This window comes from Octodon degus, unplaced genomic scaffold (genome assembly GCF_000260255.1).
Source record: "Octodon degus isolate 3935 unplaced genomic scaffold, OctDeg1.0 scaffold00127, whole genome shotgun sequence".
NCBI classification, from domain to species: Eukaryota; Metazoa; Chordata; class Mammalia; order Rodentia; family Octodontidae; genus Octodon; species Octodon degus.
The window spans coordinates 370040-383592 of NW_004524703.1; the positions used below are offsets into that span (position 1 = coordinate 370040).

The window sequence follows — 13553 nt, forward strand, 5'->3', positions numbered from 1 at the left end:
GTGCTGGGGGATTGAACCGCGGTCCCTGTGCTTTGCTTAGCTTAGCTTGTTCTAAGTAGGTGCTTTAGACCACTGAGCCATCTCACCAGCCCCTAGCCCGTTCTTCTTGGTAGTATCATTCCTCCAACTTGCTCTCACTGTCACCCAATCTGCCATATGTATCAGTAGAACATACCCCAGACATACCACAAACCTGGATTTAAAGGCAGGCCATACCTACAGTACTGTAGAAAGGCAGCTTTCAGCAGCTTTGTTTTATCTTCCTGTGCTATGGTTTCATTCCTTGTGGTCTCAAACACCATACTCTGCAAAGAAACAGGCTATGGTTACAGGTGAAAGAATCAGAACATTCCTAATTGCTCAAGAATGAACTGTACCCATCCTACAACAGGACAATAACACTTAAATCATCAAACAAATTTAATCATATGTTCAGGCATTTATCAAACTTGACAAAGAGAACTCAACAATGAAGCACAGCCCCAAAAAGTAGATAACTCAAGGATTCTGTCATGAATAAGGCTGGGCATGGTAACACAGGCCTGTAATTCCAGCTACTCAGGAAACCAGAACAAGAGGTTCACAAGTTCAAGGCCACCCTGCACAACTTAATGAGGCCTTTTCTCAAAAAAACCCAAAACAAACAAACAAACAAAAACAACCAGTTGGAGGCTCAGGGTTTAATCCCAGTTCTATCAAAAAAAGGAGATTTCATCATTACCAACAAAATCTTTCTTAATACTATTACCACGATTAAGCAAGGATTCAGAAAAATGGAACATTGTAAAAATAGCTTCAGAACACACAGCAGTACTACAATGTAACATGATTACAAAACAAAGTTTAAAGCTCTTATTTTCTGTAGAAACTATATCAAGTCACTTTAGTTTGAATAACCACAATAGATTATTTAAAATGGAATATTCCCCAAACATTATTTTTAACCTTAGTAAAAGACATTTAAAAAACAAAAAGCCAGGTATAGAGGTGCATAGCTATAATCCCAGTACTGTGGGAGGTTGAGGCAGGAAGATCACAAGTTTAAGCCCAGCCTGAGCAACTGAGCAAGACCCTGTATCATAAGAGGACTGGGGATGTAGCTCAATGCAAAGGCTCTAGGTTCACTTCTCAGTAGCAGAAAAAAGAAGGGGGGAGGTCGTCCTATGGATAATTAGGCTTGTAGGGGTTGAGGACAGTGCAGAAGAAAGGCTTCAGGATCACAGTTTTGCAGACACCACTCCCCGAGATCCAATCACAAGAAGAACCACACTTTGAAGTGTCTTTTAGAGCTGCTGCAGGATGCCGAAGGACCAACTCAGACACTTGAGAAAAATGAGCCAAATAGAAAACAATGCCATTCAACCATGATGTGGGAAATGGAATCAGTACATCACAAGGTTCAGCAAAACAAAAGCAACATTCACATTATCGTAATAATGAAAAGCATTTACATTGGTAAAGCAAAGACACAGGAGTATAAATTACCCGAAGCCTTCATTTTCCAACTCAGAAGACAGACACAGGCAAATATTGCTTAAAATGCAGAGGAAAATAACAGAAGGAATAACTAAGAGACTTAAAAGCAGCAGCTCTGGGAAAGAAGACCAAGGAATGAAGGAGATAAAAGGATGAATGTTTTCTCATGGGCGCAGTGGCACATGTACGTAATCCTAGCACTCTGGGAGGCTGAAGCAGGAGGATCACAAGTTGAAGCTTGGTCTGGGCAACGTCTTAAGATTCTGTCTCAGATAAAAAAAAAAAAAAAAAAAAAAAAACAGCTTGGAACATAGCTCAGTCCAAAGACCCTAGGTTTAATCCCTAGTACTACCAAAAAAAAAAAAAAAAAAAAGGTTTTCATCTTAAATCTTTGAAAACTGGCTTATGTGAAACATTTGTACAAAATACCCTTATAAAAACAAAAGTTAAACCATCTTAAGGAACCACCGACCTCATTGCCTGGTCCAGTGACTGAAGAGGCCAAGGACTCCTCCATGTCTTCTGCTAAGAGGGATACACTTTCCCTCGACGTGATGGACACCAGGCCACTGTTTCTAGAGAAGAGGATGGGAACACTGCCACAGGAGCCAGCACCTAAAATGCCATCTCCTAAAAAGAAAATAAATCCATCATTCTGAAATCTGCCATCCTGAAGAGAAAAGTCACAGTCATGTACTTTTTCCTTTACAATATAACTCCTACCTGAACTCAGCTTTGAAGTGACAGAATCAAATCAAGCACAGGCTGCTGTATGAAGCAGCATACTCATTCTAGTCCTTCTACTTTTTAAGGAAGGACTAGAAACTGTCCTCATAAGATGGCAGGCAGTACAGTGAACCCCCAGAGAAAATATTCATCCTGTCTAACTGAAAACAGCAGCTCTTGCAAGCCTGCAGTGCTCTCTGGCCTAACTGATTGTGTCTACTGAATCAGCCCGGAGTGAGGTGCCCAAGCTCACTGAGCACCTCAGGAATGCTACCGCTGTCCTCTAGGCTCTGGCCGGGCACAAGCAATGCCAGATCCACCCTGCCGCCTTCCTTGCTGCGCAGTATCTCAGATGGGAGTCCTGATTAGAATGTCCTCCTGGCTCATCTGCTTCCCTCCCAACGTCAGCACCACCTGAGTCCAGCATTCTTCTTGCAGGGTCTAGATGAACTGGTTAACTAACCTGGATAAGCAATTAATTCTTTTAGTATCATTTCTTTCATTTCTGGTCTCCTCCCCAGAGGAATTGTTATTTTTGCCCATAAACGTAAATGTTTTGAGAATTCTACTACCATTTTGATTTAAAGGCTTCAGTATACCCAAGATGCTTGACCTAAAGCCACAGGTATAAAAAGAAAACTATCAAACCTTACCATGAGCTCCCTGATCCCACTTTCTAAAATGCTACTGAGCCAGGTGTGGTACATGCCTGCAAGCCCACACTCGGGAGGCCTAGGCAGGAGGAACATTTCCTTTTCAAGGTCAGCCAGTACTGTATAGCAAGATACTGTCTCAAAACAAAACAAAAAGCAAACAAACAAAAAATGCTACTGTACCTTGTGCACTGAAGACAATTTTCTCCTGAGGAAGAGAAAATTTCCCAGTTCCTGTGGAGCATACATAGACAGCACTTTCAGTGTACAGATAGGCAGTCTGGTTTGAAAAGTCAGGGACCATCAACCGACACATAATTAGGTCTTCAGACTGAAAGTTAAAATTAAAATTATATTTAGTAAGAATTGAAACAAAACTGCTTGTATGATTTTATATTTTATACAAACTATCCCATAAAAAGAATAAAATGTGGAGCTGGGGAGATGGCTCAGTGGAATAAGCACTTGCCTGGCAAGCGCAGGGGCCTGAGCTCAATCCCCAGTTCTGGCAAAAAAAAATAAAAATAAAAAAATTTTAAAAAAAAAGGATAAAATGTTAATTCACTGATTCTCATGAAAATCTAAACATTAGCCCTCGGCGGACTAAAGCTCCTGCTTAGGCAGACACAGGAACCCGGGTTCAATCCCCGGTGTGCCATGCCAGCTCCACCCCCAGGATGCACTGAGACAGTGATTGAGACCGCGTGGTGGCGCGCGGCTGTAATCCCAGCACTAGGAAGGCTGAGACAGCTGGATCACTGAGTCTAAGCTGTGCAGCAAGACCTTGTACCAAATAATGAAAAAGATTTAAAAAAAAAAGTCATAGGGCTGCATCGGGCTGTAGGAGAAGATGGCGGTCTCCACAGGAGTTAAAGTTCCTTGTAATTTTCGCTTGTTGGAAGAACTTGAAGAAGGACAAAAAGGAGTAGGCGATGGTACAGTTAGCTGGGGCCTTGAAGATGATGAAGACATGACACTTATGAGGTGGACAGGCATGATCATTGGGTCACCAAGGACAAATTATGAAAACAGAATATATAGCCTAAAAGTAGAATGTAGACCTAAATACCCAGAAGCTCCTCCATCAGTTAGATTTGTAACAAAAATTAATATGAATGGAATAAATAACTCCAGTGGAATGGTGGAGGCACACAGCATACCAGTGTTAACAAAATGGTAAAATTTGTATAGTATTAAAGTTGTACTTCAAGAGCTAAGACACCTAATGATGTCCAAAGAAAATATGAAGCTTCCACAACAACCAGAAGGACAAACATACAACAGTTAGTTTTAGTGGATCTCAAACTTGTCTTAAATCAACAACCTTCTACTCATATTAATGTCTTGATTAAATATCACAATGCAAAATACCCACACATTAAGTAAAAGAATTCCAGCTGATAAACATGACCTGGACATTTGTCAAAATATATTTAATAAATGTTCATCCATTATGTTTTCAGGTAACAGGAAAAATGCAGCACAATTGTTCTTTCTCTTGTTGAGGCACTGTCATTTAAAACGTGAACCTAGAGTACTCTACAAAGGTTCGGGTTTACAAGATGAAAGCACGGGAAGAACTGTCAGATGTCAGTGAAAACGGGTGTTTCTGAAAAGTAAAATCTCAAGAAGGAAAAACAAATGGCATGCTTATCCATTCACGTAGTGAAAGTTGCAGCTTGAAAATGTTCAGAGCAGCAGGTACAATGAATATTGTCACAAACTGTATTAATCTTTGAAGCAGTGTGGGTGCTGACTACTAGTAGCATCAAAAATATGTTCAAGATTGTTTTGATAGCTGTATTTATAATAAAAAAGTTGGGGGAGGGTGGATGAATTTCTGTCTAAAGCTGTTCCTGTGTGTTACATGTAACAGACGTGGTAAATATATGTTTAGAGTCTTTGTTAAATAAACCACACATTTAAGTTTAGGTGAAATCAACAAAAGGAAATAGGTGTATGGATATGTGATTTTGAGATTAGTCTTAAAATATAAATAAAATGTAGGATGTGTCCTCAGAGACTGTGCCATTTCTATTATATGGATGTAGATTATGTACAGTACCTTGTCAAGGAAGCAAAAACTGAAATTATTGATTGTACTTTTCTTTGATGCACCCCATTTATGATTTATTCATATTTTATAATACAGTACTTATGAACTGGAAGTTGCAGAGTATTAACAAATTATGTAATTTGTTTTTTTCAAGAATCCCCCAAAAAATTATACACATGCATGTGCACCACCCCCAAATACCCACAAACTTATTTCATATGTAAAATCAGAGGAAGAAATACAAATAAGGCAACAAACTTGATGACAACAGCATATAATATAGCATTGTTAATTTTCTATTGTTTTGAAATTCTGTACCATTTTTCTTGTTTTATGTTGCTTTTTGTTTTTGTTTTCTCTTTAAAACACAGATTAAAAACACAAACAAGACCTAATTAAATGATAAAATTAGCAAATGGTAAAAATGATAAACATGGGGCTGAGGCTATGGCTCAGGGTAGAGCTCTTATCCTGCATGCACAAGGCTCTGTGTTCAATTCTCAGCACCACAAAAAGAATAAATAAATACAAATTAGATTAAGTGAAACTCACATTTTCTTTGAAAATGTTTTCTTTATACCCCTCTGCATTTTCTGAAAAGTTTTTCCTACACTATTTTTTTATATATATAATCCGAACACTCAGTGAGGTTTATTTCCATTTGAAATAAAAGAACATAATTAAGATTTGCTTATGGAATTCAGTGAAATGAATCATATTAAGAATAAGGATTTAACAGAATTAAGACACCACATGTGGTTAACTGAAATGACTAACAGCTGCCAGAACTTTCCCTCATGTACGTGGCAGCTACGAGTGGTCCACACACTGACGAGCTAACATCGCTGATGCCTACATATAATCCTTCGGCCACACAGGGATTTCTCTCATATGTCAGGCTCAAACCTGAACCCTAGCTGCCACCCGAGGCCTGTTCCTTACTTTTACCCTCCAATTTTTCACAAAAATTTTCTGTATTCGTACTTAATATAGAAAAAACGACTCCCTCCAGAGTAACAGTAAAATAAAAAGACTGCTCTTTAGATCTAAGGCTGGGCAAGGGGAATGAATGAAAAAGCAAAAAAGAAAAAGCAAAGAGTACCAGGAAGCAAGCTACTTTAAAGCCTTTGTCCCGCAGATAAGAGCTCAAGGACATGCAATGGCTAGAAAAAACTGTGTGTGACCGGCACCTTGCAACTTAACTTACCTGAAAAGGTGGGTTATACTGAGTGACCTCCACAGTAACTGCATCTGACATCTGGCAGCCATTATCCTCTATGGTTATCAGAGAGTAATAGACGAGGCAAGGACTATCTGCTGGATGCCATGCTGCTGCCAAAATCAGGAGCCCATCACTGGTCAAGAAAAAAGAGAAGTCTAAGCCTTCTCTTCAGAGTACAGAGGCATTCTCTGGATGCCTTCATTACTCTCTCTGTAGCATAACCAACTGCTGCTGCTGTCCTGGGTGACACAGGAAAGAGGAGACCCAGGAAGGCATTCCTGAGTGTCTCTTCCCCATTCTCAAGGTCATCAAATCTAACAAGGTCCACAGTGGGTGACATCTGAGCAGCAGTCTGGCTCTTAAAAGTGTGATAAAGATAAATGAAGCCAGGCAAATCGCATCTAACCAAAATGCTTGCAGAAAAAAACGAAACCTTTTTTTTAATTTAAGATCTTTTTTGAGACAAGGTCTTACCATGCAGTTCAGGCTGGCCTTCAGCTTAATTTGTAGCTCAAGCTAGTCTCAAATTCTCAACAATCCTCCTACCTCAGCCTCCAGAGAGCTGGGATTATAAGCGTGTGTCACCACACTCTGATATTTTCCTTTTTAGTAGCTGTTGTGAGGTTTTCAGACTGTAGGAAGGAGCACACTAACAATCCCAACAAAAAGGCAGGCCACTGGCTTAACAGTATGAGAAAACTGGCACTAGTACAACAACCAGCAAGAATGTTCATCATTTCATCACAGATACTAACTTATTTTCTAAACTGAAATCTAGTCTCACCACTAAAGGACAAATTAACTGCTTACCAGTTCTGCTTCAAGTCCAAATACTGAATGTTGACCCCTTCTTTAATAACTTCATAGTTACTTTCAGATCCCTAAAAGGAAATATCAAATAAGAGAGCTCCTAAGCGTAAGAAGTCTTTCTTCCCACTTGTGTATCCCCAGCACTTGATGAAATAAACGCCACATCTATGGTGGCTCTAGGATGTCTGAAGGTGAAAAGTATACACTTCATAGAAAACTGTTAAGCAAGCAAATCAGTGAGCTTTGACATAGGTAGGACCCAACACCCTACTTCTGCTCTGTGATGGCTGTGCACTATGACTATCTCTTTAAATGCATTGAAATAAACAAGGAATAACCAAGAACATGAGTTGGAGATGAACGTCATTTGTCCTCACCCAAATAGCATCGGTGATATTTTCCTTCAGAACTCTGTGTAAATCCCAACTGTATGTTAGCTTTTCTGAGGAATCGTCCAACTCCCATTTATTAACATTTGAGCTCGTCAGGCTATAGACACTCAACCTTCTTCTGTCCCAGAGAACGCCTGCAAGCTGACAGAGAAAGGAATGCACAAAGTGTATCAGAGCACTATACCTTGGTCACTAAAGAAAGCAATGACAAAGAGGTCAGAAGAGGGACAAGCATTGCAGAGTTCAGCGTCTAAATCATAGGAGAGAAAGAGGAATATAATAATTTGTTTCTAGACATGGTTTTAGATCCAAAGAAAACTGAAAAAGCAGTCAAGAGAGCTACCTGAAATAAAGAAGAAACAGCCTAGTGACAACTGTGCTTCAGATGCAGACATCTGGGTACAAACCCCTCTCGCACTTTGCACCCATGGCAAGGCTGCTTGCGCAGTGGTAAACTGCAGAGAAATATCTGCTTCACAGCTGCCCCACAGCTACACAAGACAACTTAATTTCATTAAAAAATAAGCTTATAAAACAGGTATTTTATAAACTTACCATGAGATCACTACTAGGAGACAAAATTCCAAAAAGGGAAGAAACCCTGCGGCCAATTCCTGACAGCATCCCTTGCCCCTGTGGCAAGACATGCTGATGAATCTTTCCAGAGCTTTCAGGTATCAACCGAATTAGTTGACTTCCTGCAGAGGCCAAGATAAAACTCCCTCCCTGTGGACAAATACTGTGAGATTAGTTAAGTACCTAAGACAAAGAGAAGTAACGTGAAATGCTTTCATACAGAGAAAAACCATCCCTGCCTTAAATCTAAAGCAATAAAAAGGCACAACGTTATCTCATTACAATAGACCGGGCATGGTGGTTTATGTGAGTAATCCTAGTACTTGGAAGGCTGAGGGAGGAGGATCAATGTTGAGTTTGAGGCCAGCCTGGGCTACATAGTGAGTTCAAGACCAGCCTAAACTACATAATGAGCCTTTGTCTGAAAACAATAACAATAACAATAGTAATTTACAATCTGTTTAACTCGTCATTATTCTACACAGAAAAAATCTTGCAGCTGAAAATGTTAAATTTTTAAAATTCCGATTTCTTAAATTGAAGTTCACCGTATTACAGGCTCAACAAACCACGTATTTTATTTCTTCGGTAAATCTGAAGAATAGACACAAGCGTTCACTGTGCAGCATCTAAGTTTCTTAGCTACTCCCATAAAATGTTTCTAAAACTACTGAGCAGCACTTTCTACCACCTGGACATCCTGAAGCCCCATGCACAGGCCTCCCTTTGTCTAGCGGTAGTGGTCAACCCCTGCCATGGCATGCAGAGCCCTTCCTGTCAGCACACAAGCCAAGCTGCCCCAGCAGCCGAGCACCAAGGTTTAATTGTAGTGCTGGTACTCGCTTTATACCACTGGTATGGTCATTCAAATCACAGGCCCTTATATCATTTGCTTGCTTCCTCCTGGTCCTTTCAGTCTGTACAGCCATCTAGAACCCACATTTGTAGTCATTCAAACCTCACTTCCAACCCGAGTCAGCTTTTCCATATGCATGTGGGAATATCCACTACAAACCTCCACTGCTGTTAGGAATCTGCACATCTTGTCACCTCCCAGGTCCACAAATGTCTCTGTGTACGTGTCCTCCCCAGCTAGGCTTGGCCAGAAGCGGACAGACCCTTCTCTGGTGGCAACCATGACAGCAACAGCCTTAAAACAAAATCACAATAGTCAGTAAGCAACAAAAGACGACCTCAACCGTGAGTGTCTCTGACAGACAAAATGAGAAACAGAATTCTTTAAAACTGTATTTTTTAAATTATCAAATATGCATAGTTGTACATGCCTATAATGCCAGCACTCAAAAGACTGAGGCAGAAGCATCACTAAATTTGAGGCTAGCCTGGACTACATAGCAATATCGTGTCTTAAAAAACCCAAAATAATAATAATAATAATAATAATAATAATAAAAGCAGTGGAACTCCTGCTTCCTTTGTTGTACAGTTCTATGCATTCTGACGCATGTACCACATCATCTCCAGAACTTCCCAGCAATTATATCCCTTGACAGTCGCAGACCTTTCTCCATCCTAACTGGCAACCACTGTTTCTGCCTGGGCAGTACTGTCTCTTTGAGAACATCAAACAATGAAGCCACAGAAAATTTAAGCATTGCTACTGTCCTTGAACTTGACTTTCTGTCTCTGCGATCCTGACATCAGCTGTTTGTTGCTGACATCTGCTATAAAACAGTGGTCTTCACTCTTCTGCCACTAGGGACTAGTTTTTCATGGACAATTTTTTCAGGGACTGGGGGAATACAGTCTCATGACTGAATTTTCATAAAGAAGGAGCACATGAGCTCGACCGATAGCATGCACAGGTCACAGTAAGGTGTAAGCTCTGAAGAGAAGCTAACACTGCTGGTGATCTGACAGAAGATGACGTTCAGGGAGTGACAAAGACCTGGGAGCTGGCTGTAAATACAGGTACCACTCCACTGCCACTGCACTGCCTGCAGATCATCTCCTGCTGTGTGGCCTGGCTGGTGTCTTGAAGCTTTTAATGTTGATCTTATGTTAACTTTAATATTAATTTTACCAATTTCTTTTACAGAACATGATTTGGTGATTTTTAAGAACTCTGCCTAACACCACATTCTAGTTTTTCTCATTTTCTTTAAAAACTTTTATAATTTTACATTTAAATGAATGATTCATTCTGAGTTAGTCTTTGCACTAGGTATGAAGTTTAGAGGGGTATTCAATTCTTTTTTTAAAATTATAGATGACCAATTGTTCTAACACTATTTACTGAAAAGACCATCCTTTCTCCCCTAGAGTGCTTCTGCACCTGCTGAAGACCACTCTGGTCAGCATCTATGGGCCTATCACCAGACTCCCCTCTGTTCCACTTACCCATGTTTCCAACTCTTTGTCAATGCCACAGTCTTGATTTTGACTGCTTTAGTTATATCTCACGATTAGCTTGGATGTTTCCTTCAATTGTAGAGTATCTTTATTTTGAAAGTTTATTTCAATAAGCATTTAAATAACCTACCTGAACAGAATGTGCTTCGCCCGAGGCAGCAGAGTAAGAGACAGCTACCAGGTCAGCACTCCAGTGGAAGTCACTAGGTGGCAGCTGAAGTTCTTTACAAATAGACAGCTGCAGAGCAAACCCCAACAGAAAACCTTGTACATCAAATCCAATATTTTTGAATATGAATATGCATCCGACTTTTCCACTCCTTTCTCTGTATATTTTATATTCCAATTCATTTGCTGGAACTACAATTATACATATATTCTGTGCACAGCTCTTTGGTCATACTTTCAGTACTTTTACAACAAAGAATCTTAAGAGACAAATCAGGAAACTTAAGAATTAGTCTGGACTTCAAGTATACACTAGTTTGCTCTTCAAAGATAAAAAGTATACGGATTAAGAAGTATTTAGGGGCTGGGGAGATAGCTCAGTAGAATAAGCACTTGCCTGGCAAGCGCAAGGTCCTGAATTCAATCCCTGGTACCGCAAAAAAAAAAAAAGCATTTAGGCTTTCTACAGACTTTCTCCACTTGGTTTTGATGTGTTTGACATTTAAAATTAGCATGACCAAGAGTAATTACACTAACCTACCTCGAAAATACATCTTAAGACCTCAGCCAAGCAAGATTCCTCTGATGAACAACCAGGTCAGGATCCCGCCTATCTCTCAGGAGCTATTTCTATTTCCCATCCCTTTTCGCCAATGAATTTTCCTAATATTAAAATTTTTAAAAATTAAAAAATAAAAATCTTCTGCTAACCAGAGATGCTATAATTCCAGCACTCAGAAGGCTGAGACAGGAGAATTGCTGAGTTAGAGGTTAGCCTGGGCTATATAACGAGTTCAAGGACAGCCTAAACTGTACCATAAAACCCTGTCTAAAAAAAAAAAGAAAAGAAAAGCTCCCTCTGCTAAATCAGCATGTCCTCTGGGGCTTCTCTATCATCTACTGCTCTCGACCAAAAATGCACTATTTGGGCAGCAGCAGTACAAAGGCCAGCAGACATGAAGATTCTAGGTGCACAGGAGCTCCAAGTCCTCAGAGAACAAAGGCCCAGAATGAGAGGTGGCAGCCGCTACGTGTAGGGAAGAGATTGCTGAGCTAAGATGCCAGATACAAATGATAACCCATACCAGAGGCTCACAGCTAAAAGCCTGCCCAGCAACTGGCACCAGTTTTCTTGTTCTGTAAGCACCACTTACTCAATTCACCAAAACACAGTTCTACCTTCTTAGAAATAAGCACACTCTGTCAGCTTATGTGGATGGCATTACCTTAGACTTTATTAGGCAGATAGACTGGTACTATGGCCTATGAAAATTTCTGTCCCTAATTTTATTAAATATAAATAACATACATCTTGTTTAAACAATATTAAGGGCTGGAGAGATGGCTCAGTGGTCTAAAGCACCTACTTAGAACAAGCTTGGCAAGGCATCAGGGACCGCGGTTCAATCCCCCAGCACCACATGCCAGCCAGCCCTGCCCCCTGGTGGGCTGAGCTGGCCACACACACACACCACTCTCTCTCTCTCTCTCTTTCTCTCTCTCTCTCTCTCTCTTTCTCTCTCTCTCTAATAAATAAAAATTAGAATTAAAAAAAAAAAAAATAAAATAAACAATATTAAAAGGGCTTCGTATGCTGACTGTGCTTGTAAAAATACAGTGAATGTTCTTAAAGTCCACAGACTTTCTGCAAGGGTGGCAGGTACCAGTCTCACAAGGTGACATGATACTAAGGGTGAGGACTCTGTGCCCAAGGGAAGCAGCACAAGCTAGAAGGCAGAGTTCCGGGGAAAAATGAGGGCCAACGCCCATTTTCCAGAAAAAGGCTAAAACCACACAAAGACTGTACTGAATGAAAGGAGCCTGAGGAGAAATGCAGGCCCGTGTGGCCCTGTGCTGAGCCTCACTTTGCTCTGAGAACAATATCACCTTGAAGCTATGTTTACTTCACCGGCCTGCACTGGCTCTTTAGAGAGGAAATAAACTATAGACATGAACTTTTAAAAACTTGTGAAAAACCCCTGCACCAATAGTGTAGCTCACATTCTTTTAAGAGTTATTGGGGGATCATTCATCAGGGAAACCATGTCCTCGGTCATAAATAAACTTTAAGTTCAAAGAGAAAAAAAAAAAAAAAAAAAACCTTGTGAAAATAGTGAAACTTTTCCTGAAACATAAACGTGCATATCTGCTCAATTTTCACAAATTCCCAATGCCTGCAGAGATTCAGACCACTGTCCTCCACCAGTGCTAAGGCAGAGGAGAAGATGCAGGGTCAAGTGGTCCCTGAATCCTGTGGCTAAGGAAGCCCCTGAAGAGCACACCTTGGTGACAGGAGACATCGTGATCTTCCAAACAAGGAGCTTCTCCTTGCAGACCAGGCAAGCCCATCCGCCCTCATCGATATGCACAGACAGCTGGTCATCAACTAGGGCAGAAAAACAAGACACACAATCAACCTTAAGTTTTGAACATGAAAAACTATTAAATCTCCTTAAGCTGTGCTCACTTTGGCAGCACATACAATAAAACTGGAACAATACAGAGATCACACGACCCCTGTGCAAGGGTCACACGCACATTTGTGAAGCATCCCATATTTTTAAATATGTAAGGTCTTACTTACCTACATGAATTTGATTACAGAAACTAATATTCTCTAAAAAAAAAATCTCCACACGCCAAGATCCTCATTATTAGCACATGCTTCACCAACATAGGTAACAGAAACACACAAAAAATTAATTCACAATAAAAAATATTCCTAATGTTCCAGAACTACTAATAAGCAAAACAAGAGATCTATTGAATAGATCAAATAGATGATTTGATAATCATCTTTAGAAACATATCACAGAACTATATTTTGACCTAGGTTTGATACACCTTAAGTTCTGTTATAAAAATACCTTACTTTCTATAAGAATATTAAAGTATTATATTCTATAAGAAACAGTTATGCCAGACATGGTAGTTCACAACTGTAATCCCTGCACTCTGGGAGGCTGAGACAAAAGGATCACAAGTTTAAGATAAGCCTGTACAGGGGCTGGAGAGATGGCTCAGTGGTCTAAAGCACCTACTTAGAACAAGCTTAGCAAAAGCATCAGGGACCACGGTTCAATCCCCCAGCACCACATGCC

The 13553-nt window shown here is 40.2% G+C and overlaps 1 protein-coding gene, 1 non-coding gene and 1 pseudogene across 2 annotated transcripts in view; 2 read left to right on the top strand and 1 right to left on the bottom strand.

The window, feature by feature from the left end:
* The window catches only part of Nup133 (nucleoporin 133), a 56845-nt gene that overhangs the window by 32650 nt on the left and 10642 nt on the right, over window positions 1-13553 (bottom strand). Inside the window, exons 3-12 of the mRNA XM_004640808.2 lie at window positions 12735-12838; window positions 10415-10522; window positions 8927-9061; window positions 7891-8061; window positions 7321-7476; window positions 6944-7014; window positions 6119-6266; window positions 3039-3186; window positions 1949-2106; window positions 217-305 (exon numbers count right to left, since the gene is read on the bottom strand). Coding sequence (XP_004640865.1) covers window positions 217-305; window positions 1949-2106; window positions 3039-3186; window positions 6119-6266; window positions 6944-7014; window positions 7321-7476; window positions 7891-8061; window positions 8927-9061; window positions 10415-10522; window positions 12735-12838 — 1288 coding nt within the window. The remainder of the gene's footprint in view (window positions 1-216; window positions 306-1948; window positions 2107-3038; window positions 3187-6118; window positions 6267-6943; window positions 7015-7320; window positions 7477-7890; window positions 8062-8926; window positions 9062-10414; window positions 10523-12734; window positions 12839-13553) is intronic.
* Window positions 3706-4143, top strand: LOC101561453 (annotated as a pseudogene).
* Window positions 12912-13014, top strand: LOC111812529. Its single transcript, XR_002818020.1, has one exon. It is a non-coding gene; the product is annotated as a U6 spliceosomal RNA (small nuclear RNA).